At 38.2% G+C, this 24282-nt stretch overlaps 2 protein-coding genes and 1 pseudogene across 2 annotated transcripts in view; 1 reads left to right on the top strand and 2 right to left on the bottom strand.

The window, feature by feature from the left end:
• The window catches only part of LOC146658581 (protein tyrosine phosphatase type IVA 3), a 164806-nt gene that overhangs the window by 131516 nt on the left and 9008 nt on the right, over positions 1-24282 (bottom strand). The gene's annotated exons all lie outside the window — the stretch shown is intronic.
• LOC146658583 (carboxypeptidase Q-like) lies at positions 364-22746 on the top strand. Its single transcript, XM_085422250.1, has 11 exons — positions 364-501; positions 2400-2547; positions 2800-3012; positions 3111-3227; positions 3310-3517; positions 3629-3836; positions 9125-9236; positions 9922-10013; positions 10507-10602; positions 10929-11034; positions 21790-22746. The coding sequence occupies exons 2-11, from the start codon at positions 2400-2402 to the stop codon at positions 21948-21950; spliced, it is 1461 nt and encodes a 486-aa protein (XP_085278376.1). The 5' UTR covers positions 364-501; the 3' UTR covers positions 21951-22746.
• Positions 14881-20585, bottom strand: LOC146658584 (uncharacterized; annotated as a pseudogene).

The raw sequence follows: 24282 nt of genomic DNA, 5'->3' as shown, positions 1-24282 counted from the left end.
AGAGTCTGTGATGAGTTCCTTAATCTTTGTATGTCCGACATATTTTACATATTTGAAAGCTTGGTGAGTATAATAGTAACAATGTCCATAATGTGAATAGACTATACTACTTATGAGGGGTAATTTTAACAAAAATCGTTTTGTATGAACTATTGTAACTATTAATTTCCAGTTGTTGCATACTAATCGGTTTCATTGAATTATTTTAGTTTTGTGAGGGGAAAACGGGAGAGTGGGGGGCTGGGTGTGGTTTATTGTTTGTGTGTTTGTGTGTGTTTGTGTGTGTGTAACCATATTTTAATACCTGTATAACAAAACTATTGTTATGGTAAGCATGACGCTCTTATTTTGAAATAAGACAAACCGGAAGTGCGCTATGCAGGTTGTAATCACGAGTACGGAACTGTTTACGTTGCGGTATTTGTGTATTTGGCATATCCTTAAAATTGGACGAAGTCCTGCAACGTCAACAAAACCAAAGACTTTGAATTGACTCGAAGGGTTTGTGCTGTTATGGAGAAGCGCTTTTTGCGCTCATTGTTACTGTGAAATGTTTAAACCGCTGTAACGTTTCTGTCCTTCTCTATTCGTCTGTGTTGCAGTTTTTTTTATATATCGTGTTTGTTTTTTAAAATGAGAATGAAGCCGTCTGTGTTAATATGATAATTTAACAATTGTGGTGTCCAGCTACATTTACTAAGAAATAAAGTATAATTGTAATGTCCTAAAGTGAAAGTAAAACTATAACTGGGGATAGCGTAACGTTTCCAATAAAACGCCATTCACGTATAGTGTAGTACTGTAAAATAATAGCTTTTCTTGCTTAAGGCTTAATTTCGAACATCTAAAAAATATATGCAAAAAGCATACAAAAATACATGGCTTAACATATTGAAAAAAAGCAGTAGGAATAAGCATAAACTTATTTAATACCACCCTTTCTCCACTGTTTTGTAATTATCGCTTTACTTCCTGTTTATGTCCTTTCCTATCATAATTCCTTGTTTAAAATTTGCCGCATATATTTGGTTTTATAAACCCAGTAACATACCAAAAAGAGGTATTTACACATATACATCATCTTGGGGACAAATGTCATGGTAATTGGTTAAAAAAAACAAGAAATGGGTGCACAAGTATTAAATTATTTTTGATTTTCTCTAATCCACATGGGCTAAAAAGTATACATACAGGTTTAGTTAAATGTCCCTTAGCAAGTCACACCTTGACCGGATGGTAGTCGTTTTGGTAATCACGAACAAGCTTCTGGCTTGGTTATTTGGAAATTCTTGTTGACAGAATTTGTAGATTTAATTTAAATTGGTTGGTTTCCTTGTATTGTATTGTACTTGGCTTTTAAGAATAGTCTAAACATTTTCAGAGGATTTGAGAGGCCATTCCAGAAGCTTAATGTTAGCATAATTTATTCATTTCAAAACCAGTTTTGATATGTGTTTGGGATCATTGTCCTGTTGAAACATGCAATTGTTTCAAAAGTTTCAATTGTCTAGCTGTTGATTTGAGGTGAAGTTAAAGAATTTGGAGGTAGTCCTCCATTATTGTATCCAATTTGCGCAGTTAACCAGTATCACTGGCAGCAAACAGCCCAGAGTATGACGCTACAACCATCGTGCTTCACAGCTAGTAAAGTGTTCTTAGGTCATTGTTGCCAAACAGCTCAATCTTTGTCTCGTCTGACCATAAAACTTTTCTCCAGAAGGAATTTGGCTTGTCCATGTGGGCAACTGCAAATCTAAGTTGAGCTTGAAGATGTTGATTTTGGAGCATTTTTCTTAGTTGGTACCCTCTCGGTCCATGGCAATGTAAAACCTTACTTCACAGTCATGCTGGTAGTTCAGTGGTTCTATTGTTGCAAAGAGAAAGCAAAATTTGAAGTCAATCATGATAATTAATGAGAAGTTAATAGGCCTTGGCCCGGTCAAGTTAAAGTACACTGTAGAGCCTGTATATTTGTTTTTGACCCTGTGTGGATTAGAGAAAATCCAAAATAAATTCAACCAAATTCTTGTGCAATCATTGCACTATGAAAAAAGCACAGTTGAAAAAAATAATTAAAAGCCCAAAACTACGATTAATTTATGCCTGCTTTTTATACCACAACTGCATATACATATGCAAACACATGCCTATACATTTACATATACACACTCGCATATCAAAAATAGAAAATACCTGCTGTAGTGCAAAGTAAGTGTCTTTGTGAATTGCCTGTTTGAATCATATCTGCTAGATTAACTGTGTTAGCAGGGGTGATGCATGTTTGCTTTTTAGTTCGTACTAAGATGAGAGGATACTTGCAGTGTGTGTGCGGTTTAAGGAGGATTTAGTAGCAATTTAACATCAATTGACAACAACACACTGATATTTTCTTTTCACAGATGACTTGGAAGGGGACACTATGTATCCTCCTCTCCCTCAATGTGTTTCTCAACCTATCCTCTTTCTGTGATGGTCATCCCCACTCTGCACAAACTATAAATTCAGGATCTGCTGTCAGAGTCTTATCCAATGATACTGCAAAGAGAGGTAACCCAAACTCTGAGAGAGTAAGGCCTTTATTAAAACAACCAGTTTATAATTAATGCTAATAAATGCCTTCTGTACCCATGCATTTTTTTCCAGTTACTTTGGATCCTTTGATCAGTTTAATGTTGGGATTTATGTACTGAGTTACAATGACAACAGTGTACCTGAACTAACTGGTGGAACGGGAACAGTCTTTGCAAGCCTTTACAGTGTTTTGATATGTTCTTGTTGTGTGTCTCTGCATGATCCCAGCTGGGGTTGCAGCTGAGGTAGCAGGCTATGCTGATGTGGCCAAACAGATCATTGACCTGGCTGTGTTCGGTGCTGCCCAGAACCGCTCTTACAGACGGCTCGCAGACTTTACTGACACTATAGGAAACCGCGTCAGTGGCTCAAACAACTTGGAGATGGCTATTAAATACATGTACAATGCCATGGTGCAGGATGGGTTGGATGTACACCTGGGTAAGTTTTACAGTTTTTATCCAACATGTGTTTCAGAACGTACGGGAACTCTAGCTGATTTCTGGTGAATATAAACATAGTTTAATTGTCTTATCTAGAGCCAGTAAAAATCCCACACTGGGTACGGGGGAAGGAGAGTGCAGAGATGACTGCTCCTCGAGCCAAGACTCTGGCTATACTGGGATTGGGTAGCAGCGTAGGAACACCCCCTGAAGGTAAAGACCATAGTCGTATAAAACAGCTTTCATTTCATCTGTTTCTCCTTTACTGCTCACTGATTGATTGTTATTCCTGTAGGTATTGAGGCAGAGGTGTTGGTAGTTCAGTCTTTTGAGGAACTGAAGCGTCGAGCCAGTGAGGCCGCAGGAAGGATTGTGGTTTTTAACCAGCCATATGTTAGCTATGGAGAGACAGTGGCATACCGTGCTTATGGTGCCTCTGAGGCAGCCAAAGTAGGAGCTGTGGCTACACTCATTCGATCAGTCACTCCATTCTCTATTAACAGGTATATCTATCTTCTCCAAGTGTCCAGCTATCTGACTGTCTAGAAATGTTGTAGTGTCACTTTATCACTGGTATATTACATACATCTCTGTCTTTATCACTACCTGTGTAGTCCCCACACAGGCTGGCAGGACTACCAAGATGGAGTGAAGCGCATCCCCACAGCCTGCATCACTGTGGAGGATACTGAGCTGATGTGGCGTATGGCACAAAGAGGTCAGAAAATTGTGGTTAAACTCACCATGGGAGCCAAGACCCTTCCTGATGCTGACTCTTTCAACACGGTGGCTGAGATAAAAGGCTGGCAACACCCTGAGCAGGTAGCTTTCACTCACTCATAACATAGATATGCATGTTTGACAAATTTATCTCATCTATTATTTGTCTAGTTTCCACTTTGATATTACAGTAAATCCGTTTTGTCGGATGTTACACATAAACCACAAGGAAATCAGATGTCCCAATAATCCATTTTTAAATCTCCTTCTTAGTTATTTCCACTTTTATCTTAGCTCGGTGGAGAAGGAAATAATAGTGTGGGCTGTTTTTGCTGACTGAAGATATTCCGACAGCCCTTAACTCTGCCTGTATTTTGTGTTTGCTTATGTGATTTAATCTTTCCAGGAACCAGTATAAAATAGGCTTTCATGAGAACACTGCATTATTTAAACAATACAGTAACCACCCCCAACCCGTCACAGCAGATATCCACCACTGGTTGTGCCAAAGGTTTCTTCCTGTTAAAAGGGAGTTTTTCCTTCCCACTGTAACAAGTGCTTGCTCATAGGGGGTTGTTTTTGTAATATTGTGGGGTCTTTATCTTACAATACAAAGCACCTTGAGGTATTCTTACCAGAGATATTCTGGTAAGTATAAGTGATTATTTTCTTTTCTCTTCTCATTTGCCTCGTAAGCCAATTATAACATTTTGACCATAAAAAAATAAAATTTATAGTTGATCAGTTCAACTCAGCTAAATGTAACCAAGCTTTTTACTACTCACAGTATTTTTTAAGGTAATATAATGCATAAAACTGCAAACTGCAACTACTCAGTTTACATGAAGCATATCGGTTGCGATATAAATATCATATTATTCCAGTATGGATTATATGTAAGGTTGTTACTTCACAAAGGGAACGCAAACTCACAGTTTTAAGTAGCAAACCTTTTCAATATCAGACTGTCAAGAACAGAACGAGATGACAAACTATGGCCTGCTTTAACTCTAAGCCTATGAGCGGACTAAATTACTACCTACTGAACTGCAGAGTATACCTTTTCAGTTCACTGCAGGTGCTTTGTATTTATGACACATCTAACAGGTAGAACCTGATGAATAGATTATGTGCTCCTGCAGAAACCTCAGTGTATGCAAATACAGTTTTTAGAGGAGATATTTTTAGAGTCCCCTGGAAATACTACCCAAGGTTTCTGGGCTTTAGTGCTAAATGGGCTTAGAGGCATGCTCAGCGCCATGTACATGATGTATGTAAATATATTTGAGTTTGTGTTACAACGCCTCACCTAGAAGCTGAGTTGTAACATAACCATACATCTCCAAGAAAGATTACTGAATAGGAAACAAAGAATTTATTTACAACTATCTTACAATATTAAATTAAGTAGAAAAAGGAAAGCAAATAGACACCAGGGGTTCTAGGGCCAAAGCAAGTAAAATCCCCCATTCTTACTAGAATGAGAAGAAACACTGAGCTATGTGTTGAAACAAAAATACAATGCCCAAGTGCTCTGGCTGGCCACAAAACAGGAGAACAGTTGTGTACATAAAATGACAGCAAACCCTTACCAAACTTCCACTAACATACAGATTGGTTTCCTTAAACACAGAGCAACAGAGCATGACAGGTCCCACAGGCTTGCCACAGTTCAACTCCAAAGATCACTTTAGGTTACACTGAACAGCACAGCTCCAGCAACCACACATCTTAGAGCCCAGTGGCCAAACAGTGAGGAGCGCTGGCTGCTGGAGCCGTATAGGCAGTTACTTAAATGAGCAAAATGCTGTGTGGGAGACCTGGAACTGGATAGGGAGAGAGCAGCTCTCTTTCACCAAGAGGCCAAAAGGTCAGAGAACATAACAGTTTGCAGTTAAAACGAAAGGGACAGATTTATCTTGGCGTACTGGAAGTAACTGTTTGGAGTTTGTACATTCACACAAGGCAGCTCATGATGGGTTAAACCAACATGTCCTAAATAGCTGAGCGGGTATGTAAATTATAGTAGCAGTTATTTGCAAAGACAAGTGATGAAAGGTGTGTGGAACAAACATGCAGGGAAATGGGGGGGTGTCTTGTTCAATTTGACTACACTGAATTTTGCATCTCAGTTTATCACGCTCTGTGTGAAATTTCCATAGTGGCATCTGATAACCCTGGTGTATACTGTATATTTGTAGAGGTTGCCTGGTATGCGGATGTTACTGTTGTTGTTAAGGAAGTGTGTGTGCCATATTAAATGTGGTATTTGCTTTATTGGCAGATGAAGGTATATGATGGTATACAATGTTTGTTCTTGAAAATTTCCCACTAATGTGGGATATATGAACTATATCTGTGTAAACTTTGACTCCCTCACAAATGCAAGCCTCCCCCCCCCTTTAACAGTTTGAAAAGTTCACATCCTAAATGCAAAGTCCAAGATAAAATCCGTCAGGACTCTTGAACCAGAGCGCTGATGTAAGCTTTTACTATTCTGATATAGGAACCAGCATTTGGAGCTTTATTATAGAAAGGGAAATGAAACACATGACATGGCTGACATCATCTCTGGCCCTGTGACTTTGTGCTCTTGCAGTAGCAGTTATCGTGGCTGACGTATTGTGTACGTGCGTTTGTGTGTGTGTGTTCATTAGAAGATGTACATTTGGGGCTGAATGAGTCATTCCCACAGTTAAGTTTGTCACAGAATTTTTCCACCCACTCCAACTTCTACATCTTTCTTCTTCCTTCTTTTTAGTTTGAAGTTTTAAAAAAGTTTTAAGCTTTCAAATATTAAATGTGGTATGAATGATTTCTGAACTGACTGTAAATGTTAGCCTCTCTTTGTTGGGGAAAACATGCTTGGATATTACATACACCACAATGAATCATTAAAAAAAATACATTTGTGGTCTCTTATAATTTACACTTTTAACCAAAGCACATTATGCGGTCTCTGCTATGGCCACAATGTACAATCAGGCTTTAAACAGAGTCATAGCAAAACTAACCAAGTGGCTGAGTGTATATAAATATAATATCAAGTTAACAGGAGCAGGATTATTTTTCTGAGTGTAACCAATGTAAAAATTACAGTACAATAGAAAAATAAATCCACATTTTGAGGTTTCATTTTATATACAAATGTCCTGATGTTTCAGTGCTATTGGTGACCCAAATCTGTGTGTTTATAAGAATGGTTTAAATGCAGAGACGACTTGACTGCAAAATCCCTCATGCAGTTTGTAACCTGGGATGAACTGGCTGTATATGATTCTGTTAATGTGAAACCAGGCTCGCTGCTGGACTGGCCTCTTTACTAATGTAATGTATTTGCAAATACTTGAGAACTACAGCGTGGGAATATTATGCTGTAATGGAATGGGCCCACTTGCCTCCTTGGATGGGAGCATCACTGTTGTAGTGAGTCACTTGATGGGAGTGATCCCCTTCTAGGATGACAGTGCTCCCATAAATGAGGAGTTTGTGTGAAACAGTAAATATATCTGGCCTCCTGTTAAATCCAGAATTGAATTCAAAATCCTTGTCTTGAATAACCAGTCCCAATGACCTTATAGTATCACCATATCACCCCATTAGAGCTCTTCTCTCTTGGACTGGGGGACTCTGGACTTGTTGTTCCTAGAGTATTTAAACGTAGAATGGGAGGCAGAGCCTTGAGCTTTCAGGCCCCTCTTCTGTGGAACCAGCTTACAATTTGGATTCGGGAAAAAGACACTATGTCTACTTTTAAGATCAGGCTTAAAACTTTCCTTTTTGCTAAAGCATATAGCATATAGTTGGCTGGATCAGGTGACCCTGAATGCTCCCTTAGTTATGCTGCAATAGGTGTAGGCAGCTGGGGGATTCCCAGTACTACTTCTTCAATCACCTTTCTCACTCACTATGTGTGAATAGACCTCTCTGCATTGATTGCACTGCTATTAATCTCTGGCTCTCTTCCACAGCATGTCTTTTATCCTGTCTTCCTTCTCTCCCCAACTGGTCGCTGCAGATGGCCGGCCCTGAGCCTGGTTCTGCTTACTTGCCTGCTTACTTCCTGTTAAAAGGGAGTTTTTCCTTCCCACTGTTGCCAAAGTGCCTGCTCACAAGAGGTCATTTTTATTGTTGGGTTTTTCTCTGTGTGTTATTGTTACCTAGCAATATAAAGTGCCTCGAGGTGACTGTTGTTGTGGATTGGCGCTGTATAAATAAAATTGAATTGAATTGAATTAAATATTTCATGTATGACTTTATCAGTCTTTCACATATGGAGGAATTTAACCCCTCCTGGAACCTCTTCCAAAAACTAGTCATACTTGTTTAATCTTCTTCTTATTTTGAGCACTGCATGGTCTGACCTTGGGATGAATTTGCTGGGATAAATATGCATAGTATTTCTCACTGTACACTGTTTCTGGGAAATGGCCTCATAGCCCTTCCCAGATTGATAGACAGCAGTGGTTTCTTCTCTCAGACATTGCTGATATCTTTACTTTGTAACATTGTTTTATACCTGTGCTCACACTTGCTGATGAGAAATTAATCAAGTGCATTTGATTAGCAGCAGCTGGCTGCTACTTAAACTCTTGGAAGCAGTAAAGGTGAACTTAATTTTTCACACACTGCTGTTTCATCTAGTCTGAATCTTTTCTACATGAAAACGTATGAATTAAAAGAGGGTGGAACTTCTCACTATTTATGCATCATTCACAAATAGTGATGTTACCAGTATTAATAAAGGTAAACTCCTTACACTTTTCCTTTGCTAAGTAGATACTATAATTTAGACTCCCCAGTTTAAACTTACTTCGGAGAAAAAAAATTAATTACTGCAAAGCATTCTGTGAGAAACATCTGTATCTGGAAATAATCACATTCCAATGTTATAGTTTAGACATCTCAGTCTGGAATCAAATGGGCGACTAACCAACACATTGGCATATATTACCATTTCAGTTACATAAGAAAGCAAACACTGTGAAAAAAAAACACATTGGTTTTTACGGGAATGTGCAGACTCTGGGTCATTGCACGGACAGGGCTAGATCAGGTCAGAAAATGTTTTGCAACCTTGAACAACGGCTCATCTACATCCCACTGACAGGAATCTTGGAAATTCCTGTGAGTACAGATACACTGACCCGTGTGCTCTCATCTTTTTCTTTGTTTTTTTTTTTTTTTTAAACGAATCTCACTTTTCCTGCTGATACAAACCTTTTTATTGTTAAAAAAAGAATCAAATTAACTGGACTTTTAACTATTTGTGTCGACATTAATAAAAAGTCAACAGGATATGGGCAGCACTGTCTGCCTATCTGTTTCCTCAGATTTGCTCCTCTGTTTCTTGTTTACACATTTTCTCTTTATCTGTACAATCTCTCTAGGTTGTCTTACTGAGCGGACATTTGGACAGCTGGGATGTGGGCCAGGGTGCCATGGATGACGGAGGCGGAGCCATGATTTCCTGGGAGGCCCTGTCACTCATCAAAGACCTTGGTAATATACAGAGAAATACTTAAAGTAAATCACAGATAAACTTCAGCAATGATAACATGTGCATATTGTAGAATGCAATAAAAGCTCAAGTTTATTAGTTTTGCTTAAATGTTAATCAGAAAAAGGAGATGGCAAACGTACCTATTCATGTTATTAATCTAAAACATTTTACGCTGGATTAGCAGAGCATCCTCTGTTTATTTTTATTTATTTGAGTCACAAAATTACTATGAAATCTAATAATTCTATTAGAATAAGTGAATGTGTTCATTAAAAAGAGAGGAAACAATCAGTATGTGCCGACACAGAAAGCAGAATAACCAGCAGTGGCGATACTGAGACCAATTTAAAAAAAAAGATCATTAAGTGGAGCTAAAGTTTCCAGTTCTAAACACAGGGACAAAATGAAAAACAAATCCTCTGACTGTAAACAGTAATTTCACCCCAGTGTTTGCAGAGGAACAAAATACACACAACTACAACAGGAGGCAGACCTGCATATAAAGTACAGTATTTTTGTGGACAATTTACTTGAATGAGCCTTGGACAAGGACTGGGTCATCAAACAAAGACTACAAAGACCTTTTATTCAACAAAAAAAAAGAAAAGAAAAATGTCATTATTAATATTTGGAGCCGTTATCCTCCTCTTTCTATACTGTGTATGTGTCTTCATCTCTTTGTAGGTCTGCGTCCAAGGAGAACTTTGCGAACAGTGCTGTGGACAGCCGAGGAGCAGGGCGGAGTCGGAGCACAGCAATACTTTAATCTACACAAGGTACTGTCTGCTGTTACCGTGCCAATCAGTAGAAAACAAGCACTGAGCCAATGTTATTCCAGCTGCCCAAAAAGCAGGAAGGGTCACAACTGTGAAAAGGCAGTTTAAAAAGGCACTTCCACCACACTGAAGGGACTTGGCTAGCTCCCATGTTTTTCCTGTGCAAAGGATCTAAATAAGAATCTGGAGTCTTACAATTTCCTTCTTTGGAGTTCTTGCTGCACACCAGACCCTGACCTGTAATATACTGCGTTTTAAAAACCAGAAACACCAGTGTACCATAACTGCCCGTGGGACTGGTCCAGTTCTTACATTTGATGTATAATTACGTTTTAAATTGCCTAAATTAGTTAAGGCAGCTGCTCAAGGTACTTATAGTGGCTGGCTGAGTGTGTATGCTTTGTTTGCGAGTACTTTGGTTCGGTTTGCTTTCTTTCACCTTTTATCTCTGATCATGACATGTTCCCCCTTTTTGCGTCCTCTCTGCACACAGGTAAACATGTCCAACTTTGACCTTGTCATGGAGTCCGACTTGGGGACGTTCACCCCCATTGGCCTGCAATTTACAGGCAGTGATGCAGCACAAAAGGTGATATTAAAACCCAACTATTTAAAAAAAATAGTGGTATTAGATTGTGAATTCTGCCGCACACAGATTTTGCAAACTGACATGAAAATAGCATCTTGTCCAGTAAATGTACTTGTTTTTTCATTAAAGTCTGTAAAGGTTCCATATATTTACATGTAAAAAGGAAGTAGTAGGAACCACAGCATCTATCATGTTAATGTGGAACCAAAGCATCTGTACGTTGTCACTGAATGTTCCAGTAGTGCTCAAATCTAGAAATTACAATCATAATATTGTCATAATAGTTATATAAAGATAATTTCCTGTGTCTTTTTCCATCTCGACAGGTGATGGAAGAAGTGGTCAAACTTTTGGCTCCCATTAATACAACCAAACTCGAGGCCCACGGTGAAGGGACAGACATCTCACCATGGATGCAGGCAGGAGTTCCAGGTCAGTCTAATCAATATGCCTGTCTGCAACTAAATGGTATAACTAAAGGTTTATTTTAAAGGGGACAGTAGGGACATTGGAGTTTGCATTTTCTCTCTATGCCTCCATGGGTTCTCTCCATCTTCCTTCCAATTAACCTAGCATGCGTGTTTTTTTAATTGATTGTTCAAAATTGGTCATAGTTGTAAATGCCAGCATGAATAGCTGTCTGTCTCTGAGTGTTAACCCCATGACAGCTGGGATAGGCTGGGGAAAGCCACATCACTAATGAGCACAAAGTTAAAAAGGAAGTAACACATCCTACTTTTAGTGGTGGGAATTTTAATGATCTCTCTTCGGTGGAAAGTGCTGAGCACAAAGAATCACATCCTCACCGATGGTCTATGAACAGATTCTAGTTAATACAATCTGGCTCCACTTCCTTAAAGCCAGTTGTGTATTGTAACTAGAATGACTTAAAGCTATGAAGCAACACTTCAAGACGTCTAAATTATGGATATTAAAGTTAAAGTTGTAACAGTCCTGTTACTGCTAATACAGTATAGAGTTGAAATAAAGTGTAATAAATATAGATTAATCAAATCAATTGTATGAAATTGTTTAGTGTTATATTTTTAAAAAAACATACAGACCTCTTCTACTTCCTTTTCAACTGTATCTCAGTTTAAATCTCTAACTGCGAGTACAAAAATCTAATCAGCCAGTCGCATGGGAGTGCATTTAGGCACGTAGACATGATCAAGACAACCTGCTGAAGTACAAACTGAGCATTAGAATGAGGAAAGAAGGTGACTTCAATTGGGGCATGGTTGTGGATGGTAGACAGGCTATTTCAGAAACTGCTGATCTGATGGCTCTGATCTCTGAACTCACAGCACATTGAAGCTTGAAGCAGATGGGCCTCAGCAGCAAAAGACCACACCGTACAATAAGCACACAGGTTCCAGTTCACACAGGTTCACCAAAATTGGAAACTTTCATTGTTGATTCTTGATTTTTGCTACGATATTAAGATCAAAATTTGGGGTAAACATGAAAGCATGGATCCAATCTGCCTTGTGTCAACAGTTCAAGCTGCTGCTGGTGTAATGGTCTGGGAGATATTTTCTTGGCAGACTTTGGGCCACCTAGTACCAACTGAGCATCGTCTAAATACCACAGCCTACCTGAGTATTGTTGCTGACCATGTTCATCCCTTCATGACTATAGTGTACCCATCTTCCAGTAGGATAACACACATGCCTAAAAACTCAAATCATCTCAAGCTGGTTTACTTACATTTTTGAATTGGCTATTCTGTGTTGCATGTTATGAAAAAACAATGAACCCTTGAAAAGGTTTTACCTAATATCGAAGTCCGTTTCTGTCTTCTTGTTACTTTAGAAATTTGTCGAACTATTTTCTGCTCTTTTCTTCTACACATGTGTTACTGTTTGTTGAAGATGGATTGTAACATATAGAAAGACACTGACTCATATATTAACAGTATAAATACATTTTGGGCACAAGCAATTTATCAGTCTTTTCACAACTGAATTTGTAGTTTAGAAACAGTTTTACCACTAATAGTAGTAATATTTTTTATTGCCTTGTAGTCATTATTTACAGTTTTATAAGACATCGCAAACCACAAAATACTCTGAATTACATTTAAATAAAAAAAATTTATATATTGCGTGAAAAGAAAACAAAATACTAAATGGAAATCTGAAGACCATGGATGCCACATTTTACATGGTATAGTCGACTTTGACCTTAAGAGAAACTACCCATTCTGTCAGTGTAAAGAAGTTTAACTACACTTTGAATCCCTCATATATTTTAATATAAGAAAAAGGAGTCTGATTGCAGCCTCTTAACCTCTCAATTTTGTCTATATGACAAAGAAATGCTGCTGTACGAAATGATAAAAATCTGTTAGCACGAAACTTTTAAATGCATAATTACAAAAAAAGTTCCTTAAGCTCATTGCACACACTTTCTTGTAATTATGATAAAAAAAAATTGTTAACCCTTTATTTACCACGTTAATGTTTATGCTAGAGACAAAGTTTAAACAGTTACAGAAAGGGGAGAAGACGAGCTTTACAAGGAGATTTGGTTTATTACGGTGGCATAAGGTACTGCACCTATTCAAATGGTTACCGAAAGATGAGAATTACTTTTTTTTTTATTTTAAAGCCAAACTTCAAAAATAAGTCATTAGGCCTGTATAAATCTTGGTCGATAAAGGAGAATAAGTTCCTTTTTTGTGAACTTTTGAGAGCCGATAATGAAAAACAGGAACTTACTGTTATTTAATTGTTCTGTTTCTTACTTTCGTGTAGTATGAATGGCAATGGGAAAGTCTTTATCCATTAGAAAAGCTGTAAACAGTTAAAAGTCTAAAATTGATCCCTTCCTTCACATTTTCCAAAGCAGTCCAGTGGGCCAGTTTTTGGCGGACAAGTTCTGGAACCCAGGTCTTATGTTTGACATCCCTGGTGTAAACTTTAACCATCTAATTTAATCATGTTCCACTACCTCGTATCTCAAAAATGATTTCTTTCATGCTGGATGTCACCACTTGCATTCTAATTTCTTGGCACTATCCCACCGATGCTGGAGAATTGGTTCTTGTTTTTGTTCACAGCAGTGAGTTTGTTATCTGAGGCTGACACATCATGCGCTCTTTGTCCTCCACAAGTTTTCATCTTTTCCTTGTAGTCCATTTACTTGAGCAACAGTGACAATCTCAGGGGAGATGATAGAGAGGATAGTGCAAACATTTTTGGTGTTTGACCTTTAGAGTTTTCATACTGGGAATCAGATGTCATTAGTCAATATTAATAGTAGTGGGGTTACTTAGAGTCCTCTAGATTTGAAGTTCTCCTATTTGCAGACAGGGGACTGCTGTAAGTAAGAGGAATAACCTGAGCACAAGTAAGGTCACGTTAACTTTAGAGACTCTGAGATTCATTTATAGGATTCGATGTAGGATTTTGCAGCTACAAAATCAAGTGAGAAGGAAAAAAGTAACACACATACCCACAAATACAAAAAAACTTACAAGTGGAGAAGAATTGACTTTTATTAAAACAGTATGTGTTTTTATAATTTCCATAAAAAAGAAATATAAGCACCTCTACACATCATATTGCTACCTATATAACAGGAGCTGTCATATGCTGACAAAGGCTCCTGACAGCTGAGCAGCCAACAGCTAAATCAGTTTTCATGAAGACCTGCACGGTACCATTTTTTACAAGTGGGAAACCAAGTACTTCAAACTAACTGTGCCAAGCAGTAAATACAACAATCTCCACCAAGCTGTAGTCTACCTCAGTTTTTCAGGATTTTGAGAGTAGGCATTGGTTAGAACTGAAGAAGCTTCTCGGATGAGAGGTGAAACGTCTTCAAGCAACTTAAAGAAGTCCAGACGCTTTTCTTTGCAAGCTCCTTTGACTAGGCATTGGTTAGTTTCTCTTAGTGGTTTTGTAAACGTTAAAATGAGGCGTTTTGTAGAAGTGAAACATTGCAGTCACAAAGACACCATAGAATAATGTGTGAAAGACGACTTAAAACCTCATTAAACATGTGGTGCAGAAACACCCCTTCTTTGATGTATTGAAGAGACAGAGATTTAGCTGCCTCAATTACAGTTAATTGGAGTTTTACATTGTTAACGGTTTGTGAGTGGCTCACGCCCTGCTTCACGACACTCTGTGCTTTAAGAATACCTTCTCTTTTCTGGTGATTGTAGGATATGAAAACATACACTGCTTTTTGTAGTAGAAAACCATTATAAGTGTCAACTGTTAACATCTTGACGCAGCAGCTGAATGCTAGAGTTATCCACAGAAAAGATCATTTCTGTGCACATTATTCATAAGTGAGGGCCAATTTCTTGCCTTTCACTTGAGAATTGATTTTGTAGTACATAGTGTTGGTGTGTTATTCATTAACTCCCCTCTATGAAAATGCCGTCCTCAATCACGCTAAATCTTCTTCTTCTTTACAAACCGCCTTCGACGAAGGTGCATTTTTAAGGGTCCTCCTCGAGGCTGAGTCGAGGACTCTTAGATGATCGCTTTACTAATGTTGGTTGTAGGAACACCATGGGGCTGTCCAAGGGAAAGGTGACGGTGCAAACACCAACAATCTGTGCTGGGAACTTGTGCCTGTGTAGCTTAAGTGCAAATACAAGGAACAAGTAACCCTGACAGGATCCTCCACATATATGCATTATAGTGGAAGCAAAAAAGGATTTTTTTTTTGCATGACTTGATCATCTGAAGGGCCACAGACCTGTACTGCGGAGGGAAATCTGCCGGGTTTTCATTGACAGCTGTGTGCTGACTGATCTTCTTTCTGGGGCAGCAGTCTTGAATCCAATTACTTGAATCCATGTGAGAATTTCATTATATGAAAAATGGTTTTCTAAAGCAATCATTTGCTTTACAGCAGCCAATGTGCAACACATATAAGCCAGTCATTTTACTGGCTGAATACATAGTTGAAATGCTTTTCATTCATTTCAACTATGCAGTTATTTATCTATCTCATAGTGTAGTGGCCTAACAGCAAAGTGTCTAACTGGGCTTTCGGCATAAAAAGATTTGCAAAATCAAACATGTTTAGCTATCTGCTGACCACATTGTGATATTAGCATGGAGTTTGTTCAGTGCTCTGCTGGGAGAGCCACAGACATGGATCATGCTGGCTCTCTGAGGGAATGCAATGTTGCATGTTTTTTTGAAGTATAACCTTTGTAAGGAATGTGACTCTTAAATGATTATTTTGTGCCCAAATTGCAATAAATTTTAAGCAGTTCAAGCTTGACCTGTGAAGTCTGCACATGCAGTTTTATGTCCCAGTGACCACTAAAATAAAATTTTCCACCATCTTCCTATTCATTTAATCAGCACTTCAGCTGCCCAAATAACTGCCCAGAAGCACAGAAAGTGGCTGTGACAGGACTTGCTTTCAGCAGTTTTCTAGGTTTACTGAATCGTAACATAAATTAGCAGAGATGTTGATACCAGCACTCCGCTGCTAGTGAATAAAGCTGAAATTAAGTGCCATGAAATAATGCGCACAAGTATAGACAAAAAAATTGTAATCTAATGTTAAAAGACTTTTTTTATTTCATAGTAATTTGTCTCTGTCAGGCTTCACCTTGCAGACATTTCAGTTCTTAAATAACGTGAGAGTTGTCATCACACTTCAGATACCAGCAGGGTTGTTTTTTTTTTAAGTTTTTATACATTTCCTCCTCTTGCTTTTTCTGCAGATGGCAAAATCATCTGTAGATCGTGATCTTCACATAGTTTTAAACCTAATTCTGTTAAGAATTTTCTTATCTACTACCTACTTCAATCTTCAAATCTTTTTAGTGTGCATTTTATGTGCAAATTTTACTTCCAAAGATGGTAAGGTTCAGTGCCAACATTATAACTTCAAAACTTGCTGCACTGGCTGTTTGCTTGCTTTCAAAGTGCCTCAGACGTTAGTTAATCTTTCCTCTTTCTGTTCTCCTATTGCATATCATGTGGTTAGTTAGTACTGGGCCACGTAAATGTACACAACATGTTCAGACATGGAAAACCATAACATGAAGTGCCCAGTGTACACTTTTTGTGCTGATGCTAAAGCCAGAGGGAGTTTGCAACTCTGCAGTTATTGATCCTAAACACTTGCACTTTGCAACAATATTACTAACAGCATGGAGTAGGTAGGAGGTAATACATTTCATACATTCATTCATGAGAAGTTGCAGCAGTGTCATCCTGTCAGAGCACCACACTCAAATACAATGAGTTCTTTAAAGCAAACCCATTCACTCACAAATGTCTGCAAAGGCAGGCTGCATGGCTAGGTGCTTGATTTTATAAACACCTGCGGCAATGGGACTGAAAATACTTGAATGCAGAGATTAAGTGATTGTGTGGCCCAAAACTTTTCTCCATTTAGTGTTAAGTTAGCCAATCACCTGCCAGGTTTTTTACAAATAAACTGTAAATGAATTGGTGCTTATAAACTCTTAACTCTACATTCAATTCACTTTTTACTGAAAGCTTCATTCACTCAATCATACACACATTGAACTACCAACCTTCCAACTACTAGATGACTCATGCTACCTCCTGAGCTACAGCTGGACAACTTAATAGATAGTTTGAGCATTACTAGAAACATTCGGGGCCATGTCCTTGAATGATGACACCACAGAGGAGTTTAAATCAAATCACTGAGATGTGGCTGAAGTGCAGGTTTTCAGCTTAAATTCAAAGGTTTTAACAAAAGTGTTTCATTAAAAGTTTAGGATTTGCACGTATTTTTAGAGGCTGGATGGAACCAGGCTTATCTGATCTGGCATTTTGAAAATACACTGTGAGAGCAGATATCTATAGATTTCCCCAGTAACTGCTTCTTAGTCAAAGGGTGCTTTCCAAAAGTACCTCCTATCTCCTTTGCCTCTTTTCCTCAAGGAAAACGTCATTGTACTTAATCAAGGGCAAAAGGGTGGGTAGGAGAACTGATAAGGAGTTTAAAAAAGAGAAGAGCGGTGTGCTGAGAATTCGAACATACACTAGTCTCCTAACATTGTAATGCCAGATATCTGCTGTGTTGTAACTACAATGATCAGAAGATGGACTCAAAAAATACACACCTTACTTTGCCATGTGTAAACCCTGCTGTTTTATGGAGGCCATATAAATGAGAACAGCCTGTGAAAAATCTCTCTTCAGTACAAAGGTTGGAATTTTAAAGAAAAGGGAACATTAAGGTTGGAAATACTAACGCCTGTACGTTAGACATTAAAAAAACTGTTGGATTTTCTAAAACGGCAGCTAATTAGTCCTTAGTGTGTTAAATTAATGCGTGAATGCTGCAATACGCTATTAAAAATAAGAAGCGATGCACACTTTTACACATTTTCAGTTTGTAAATATGCAGGAGTCTTGCTCTGCACCTGAATCCTAATGCTCAGCAATTTCTATGAAAGAGTTATTTCTTATATCAAAAGAATATTGATTTCAGCGTCCTCTCATTTATCTGAACCGCCTCACTGTTTTCAAAGAGAAACACACATATCCATCCATCACTTATCCCAGCTCACCTGAAGTATACATTGATTTATGATAATCCTAACAGCAATTGCAAACGCAAACTAATTATAGAGAACCCTAAACACGCTTTGATCAGTTAATATATCTCATAATATTTAGAGAGCTTATATACATCTGTTTTTCATGCAAGGCAACAACTGAACAAGTAGGTTTTATTACAGCAGTGGGATGTTCAGAGTTCAGCTCTGCGTTCAACAGGCTGTTGTTTAAAAACCAAATATATCAGCAGGTCATGGAATGAAATGGAAAATACATTTATGAATGAATGAATGAACATTTACATGATCTGCATCACTTTGTTTATTATGTCGGTTGTTGTCGTGAATGGTCTGTAGAGGAGAGTGGTTCAATCCAAACAGTATTGATACCAACGCTGGTATTGATATCTGATTGATCATAGTGTGATAGGATCGATGCTTTGATTCTCTCCTCTAAGTTCAGTATGTAGGACAGCATTTTCTCCTCTCCAGGCAATCGTGGCTCAGTCGTTGTGCCCTTGGGCAAGACACTTCACCCGCTGGCTACTGGTGGTGGTCAGTTGTCCGGCAGCCTCGCTTCTGTCAGTGCACCCCAGGATGGCTGTGGCTACAATGTAGCTTGCCATCTCCAGTGTGTGAATATGTGTGTGGATGACTGAATGTGTAAAGCGCTATACAAATACAGGCCATTTACCATTTAGCAAAGGATGGTCACAGTCGATCCTAAAGTAGCAAATAAAGAAAGCACTAGAAGCAATGGAAACCGGTCCATGTATTTGGAACACACACAAAAAAACAGTGCTTTATATCTTCAAAATAGACGTCAGTGTTTCCGTTCACCTGCTGTTTTTTGAGGGCCATGAGTCATTTATCACGTGTTAGGGTTAAATGAGATGTTCTTTTTGATTGGGAAGAAGTGACCGATGGATATCTGCACTGCATATCGACTCCAGTTATTCAATGTTGAAACCATCAACCATCATCAAGCATCAGAGTTGGGTGAACATTATAATAAGTGTTAGTAGGAAATGCCTGCAGGATTATTGCCTTATATTGGGTTCTTCTTTCAATTTGGTAGATTGAGCGGATGGTTAAATTAAAGCAATACACATTTTTAAATGGGCTTATTTGTAGGTTTATATTATTTTACAGTGCTCTACTGCTGCTACACAAGCAGCTCTGCACTGTAACAGCAGTAAAAATATAACAGAGCACACTCACTCATGACTCTCCAGATTTTCCCAGCAAAGTGGGAACTGACTCGTCTTTCAGGACTAACCACTGCGAAAATCCAGCATTGAACCGCTTCAGGAAGCAGCTCTCGGTAAAATGAATGAGCACTATACGCGGTTGGGGTTGTACTGCTGAGGAATAGTAGTGAAAATGAATTTAACCACTGCTCCTTCACTTCGTCTTCCTGTGGCAGTGTATACAATGGGAGTTTACGTTTGCATTGAAGAAAATAACACCTCCTCGACGTGACTGACACCGCTAACCAAAACCAAACTGCTCCTGGGTTCTTCTGTTTGTTTCTGGGCAGATTTCTGTTTTTTACACTGCCATCTACAGTACCGTATTATATAGTGCAGGTTCTGTTTACTGCAGTTTATTATAGTTTGATGAAATTGATTTAAAAAATCAATACATTAAAAAAACAAAACAGTTGAGTTGTTTATTAGGATATGTGTTACATTCTCTGACCTTTCACATCTTATTTCAGTTTGTATGCATTTCACACTTTGTATTCATTGAGTTTCAGGTATGTTACAGTTTGCTTAGCATTCCTAAACTTTCCCATATAAATGTATATTTTTCTATTCATCAATCAATTATTGTCCTGTTATCCTTATCAGAATTGCAGAAATGACTGGAGCCTATCCCAGCTACCATAGGGGGAGAGGCAGGGTGCACCCTGGACAGGTCACCAATGTGACACAGGATTATATTTTTTCCATTATATCCTACATTTTAACCTTGAAGTGATGTTTAAGCAGAACTTTCTGCTAATTTTGGATAAATGTGGGGCCACACTGTTCTAAAGGGAACTCACGTGTCTGTGAGTGACTGGTCAGCATTACTAGCAGTGGGAATTTTTTTTAATAATCTGGATGGAAGCTAAAAGATTTATTTAGGGAATGGGTGGAGATTTTAAGACTTTAACATTATAAAGAATAACTCAAGTACAAGCAGGGTCATCTTGGCCTTTAAATGGTTTTAGAAAATAGTAGTCTGCGGTTCCTTCAATGAATACAAGTGTATAAAAAGCAGAATAACAATTACTACACCCTATAAAAGAAAAGAAGAACAGCAAATAGTCACCATAACAGAACTTTTTGTTACAACAAATCTGTTAAACCTATACGTGTGTTTTTAGCTGATAAAGTAACTCTCGCATTACATACAGACTCATATACAATACAACATTAACAATACTAATGTACACTACTAACTTACCCCTCATTTCTTTATATTTTGCTTGGAAAATGGGAAATTAATGCAGTGATTTGATGAGGCAAGCACAAACATACACGGAAATATACTATATAAGGCAAAAACAGAGTTTGCAAAATTCTAACAAGTTTAAATATATATTTGGTTTGACAACCCGAACTCTTCAGAAGTCTTCAGGAATAGTTCTCCATGGTTCTTAAAGAACATTCAAAGCTCTTCTTTGGATGTTGACTGCCTTTTTGTCAGTTCTCCCATCATCTCTGTCAAGATGATCCCACGCTGCTTCAATATTGTTGAGGTCTGGGGAGGCCAATGGTATTGCATAGTGATTGCACTTTTCTACATTCATAATTCCATCAATTATGATAAGATCTCCAACACCACTGGCTGAAATTCAGTCCCAAACCATGAGAGACTCCACCGTGTTTTGCTGTAAACACTCACTGTTGTATGTCTCTGCTGACCTCAAATTGATGATGATTTGAACAAAACTTTAAAATTTGAATTCATCACTCCATCAGAGCCTGTTCCTCTGTTCTCATCCAGTTCTTGTGTAAACTAAATATCACAGTACTTGTGTAATTTAGCATACGTCAGCCTTTTCTCCCTGTTTCTCTTCCTTAGAAATGGCTTCTTGACAGCCATTCTTCCACTGAGACTATTTCTGATGAGGCTTCTACATCTGCTGATAGTTTTTTCTTTTTTCTTTTTAGGCCTGCCACATCTTCTTTTGTAAACGCTTGTAAAACATGTCGAAACATGCCCAGTTTTCAGCTATTAGCTCAGAAAATCCTTTGTTAACTGAATGTCACTTACTAAATATAGGTTTAATATGATTTCTAGGTCACAAACTAAATTAAAGCCTTGAGTACACAGTAAATACAACATTTTCTAATACATAAACATAAGCAAAGCATTTTTAATAGCTTAGACAAGAAGTCGATATAAAATTAGAATGTAAACTGAGGCTCAGAGCAGATTATTTTCCTTTGGTGGTTTTCGTTAGTTTCAAATTACAAGGACACAAATTACAAATTACAGCTGTGACCAGTCATAAAGAGAAATATTCTAAAGGAATAAACCAGACACAATGACGATGCTTCTTTACAGCTGCGAAACTCTGAGTCCAGAACTGTTTCCAGAGCTGAAGTTTCAGATTTTCCAGCATGTTTTGTGACGCTCTTTGTGCATCATTCTGTCCCTGTGTCATCCAGGTGCCAGCCTCCACGTGGCAGACAGCCGTTACTTTTGGTTCCACCACAGTGAAGGCGACACCATGAGCGTCCAGGACCCTCGAGACATGGACCTCTGCTCGGCATTGTGGGCCGTGGTTGCTTATGTCGTGGCAGACCTGCAGGAAATGCTGCCCAGATAGCACGACCTGCTGTGAACTGTACATCTTTACATAAAGCAAAACTCTTGTTAAATTATATTTCTAAAAAAGACTTGATCCAAAGTCCATTCAGATGAAAAACTGACATTCTGTTCAAAATGATTTCTTTCTTTTTGTTTCAAGACAAACTGCCACCTTTGCTATACCATCTACAAAATGCCTTGTGTAGATTAGTTAGTGACACAAACTGATCAGCCGTCTTGTGATACAACATACATCCTCTTTTTTGCACGACAGTATAACCATCGATAAAAGCTTAACAGCTATTTCATTTTGCACAAATGCACTCCTCCGAGTTTGTGTTTTTTCCATCTGACCACATGCAGCTTTCTGCACCATCTTTATACTTATCAACCACACTGTGTTTGTGTGCTGTTTCCTTTATTGTTACTAAAACTGAATCTGAAGCAGAGGGTAGAGCAACCATGGCAGTTTGTCTTGAAACAACTGTAATATTCACATTATGACTTTTTTTTCCATGAAAAAGTTTTTCGACTCGAAATTTTAACTTTATTCTCAAAATGATCTATACATGTTTTTCTTAATGTGGCCCTAATACTCCTTCGTATCAAAGAGATGCTTTTACATAATGATTTTTAACACAGAAGAGTATATTATGTTATGAATGAGGAGAAATTATTTGTTTAATGAATATGTTTTTAAATTTAGGGTTATTGTAGACAAGGAGGGATAAAATATAGATCTGAGTACTGTAATGTTATGTGCAATAGGAGGTTTGTTTAAGGTGTGTGAAATTAAAGAAATGGACTACAAAGTTGGGGAACTCCTGAGTCCACGTCTTTCTCTGTTTCTAGTCTTCTTTAAGGAACCTTTAAAAGCTGTAATGGTTTTCACTTTAAGAAAAAAAATCATTTGTGGTTAATTTTTCTAAGTATTTTCAGAGTCTTTGTATTTCCCCCAGTGCCAGTTTCAGTTTAAGTAACAGCTGACATTGATCGTACTACACATTAACACCCATCTTCTCATTAGCTGCAGTTCTTTCTTTTAATGTTGTTTCTGTGAAAAAAGGGGGAAGAATGACACCAGAGCAAATCACACTACACATCTAGTTCACAGAAAGAAGAAGAAGAAAGCAGAATAGACGAGCAGGAGCAGATATGATGGTGGATCACACATGGGAGGAGAGAAAGTAAAGATTATTAATCACTTTGTGCGTGTTATGTAGACCATCACAGCAGCTGCAACAAACACAGCTGGGATCTCTTACCCCATGCACTGACAAGTCAGCACTTCCAGTGGGTGAAGTCAAGGATAGTCAGCCAGCCAGATAAACTCAGCGTGTGTGTTGAAACACGGAAATTATCAGCTTTGTGTCGTGTCTGGTGAGATCTTCATGTGTCACTAACACTGACTCACATTCAGACAGTTGTGGTAATGAAGGAACAGTCTGCATCTGTGGGTGTTTTGCATGCTCGAGTTAAACATATGTGCCAGTGACGTGTCCTATTTAAAGCACAGTGCTTTCTGAATTTATTTTATCCTGCTTGACTGAATTTCAATATCCTCAAATATTCATCCCGAATGGACGCCATTATTCCATGATGTAGCGAGCAGTGTTGCTTTATTTTACTTACCAATGAATTGGCTAGTTGGAATATTGCAAGGAAAATGGCAAAGGCTTTGTCAATTGCTTGTGACCTCTTATTCACAAGGTGTTACCACAGCAGATAGCTCCACTGATATTTATGCCGGATGCCCTTCCTGGCACAATCCCAAAGGGTTTTCTGTCTCCTCCCAGGATCAGATCCGGTCAAAAGTATCCAAGATCAAACTGATCGTTCATTTGTTAAGCAAATCTGTAAACCATGACACTGTGCTTAACGTGTCTTTTTTTTGTCCAAACATGAAACATATTCATTTCCTTTCTGGAGTAATCCGATAGTCTGAATCAACCAGAAGACATCAGGCAGGCTAGCAAATCAAAACAATCAATTTCAAATGTAATCTGTTTACTTTGGAGAACCAGACTTATTAAAGCATGCTTGGTTTATGTACAGTTGTGGTCAGACGTTTACATCCACTCATCATGGGGATGAATGTCATGGTAATTTGAGGCTTTTCATCATTTCTTTGAGCTGTTCTTTTTCTATGGTGGAATGACTGTAGTGCATACATCTTTAATGACTTTAAAAAAACAGGTTGAAACTATTTTGGGTTTTCTCTAACCCACTCAGGGTCAAAAGTACAGATACAGGCTCACATTTATTTCTACACTGACTTAAATCTTTTAATAAGTGGTGCTACGACTTGTCTTTTTGCTTTTTAGCCTTTATGACAGGAGAAAGACATGCAG

This window comes from Rhamphochromis longiceps, linkage group LG11, assembly GCF_057381845.1.
Source record: "Rhamphochromis longiceps isolate RC_006_pf linkage group LG11, R_longiceps_female_GT1.1, whole genome shotgun sequence".
In the NCBI taxonomy this organism is placed as follows: Eukaryota; Metazoa; Chordata; class Actinopteri; order Cichliformes; family Cichlidae; genus Rhamphochromis; species Rhamphochromis longiceps.
This window is presented reverse-complemented; position numbering and strand designations above follow the sequence as displayed.

Coding starts and splice junctions, on each gene's coding strand:
- LOC146658583 (XM_085422250.1), top strand. CDS start 2,400: ATGACTTGGAAGGGGACACTATGTATCCTCCTCTCCCTCAATGTGTTT. Junction 3,837..9,124: donor GCTGGCAACACCCTGAGCAG/GTAGCTTTCACT, acceptor CAATCTCTCTAG/GTTGTCTTACTGAGCGGACA. Junction 11,035..21,789: donor GATGCAGGCAGGAGTTCCAG/GTCAGTCTAATC, acceptor TGTGTCATCCAG/GTGCCAGCCTCCACGTGGCA.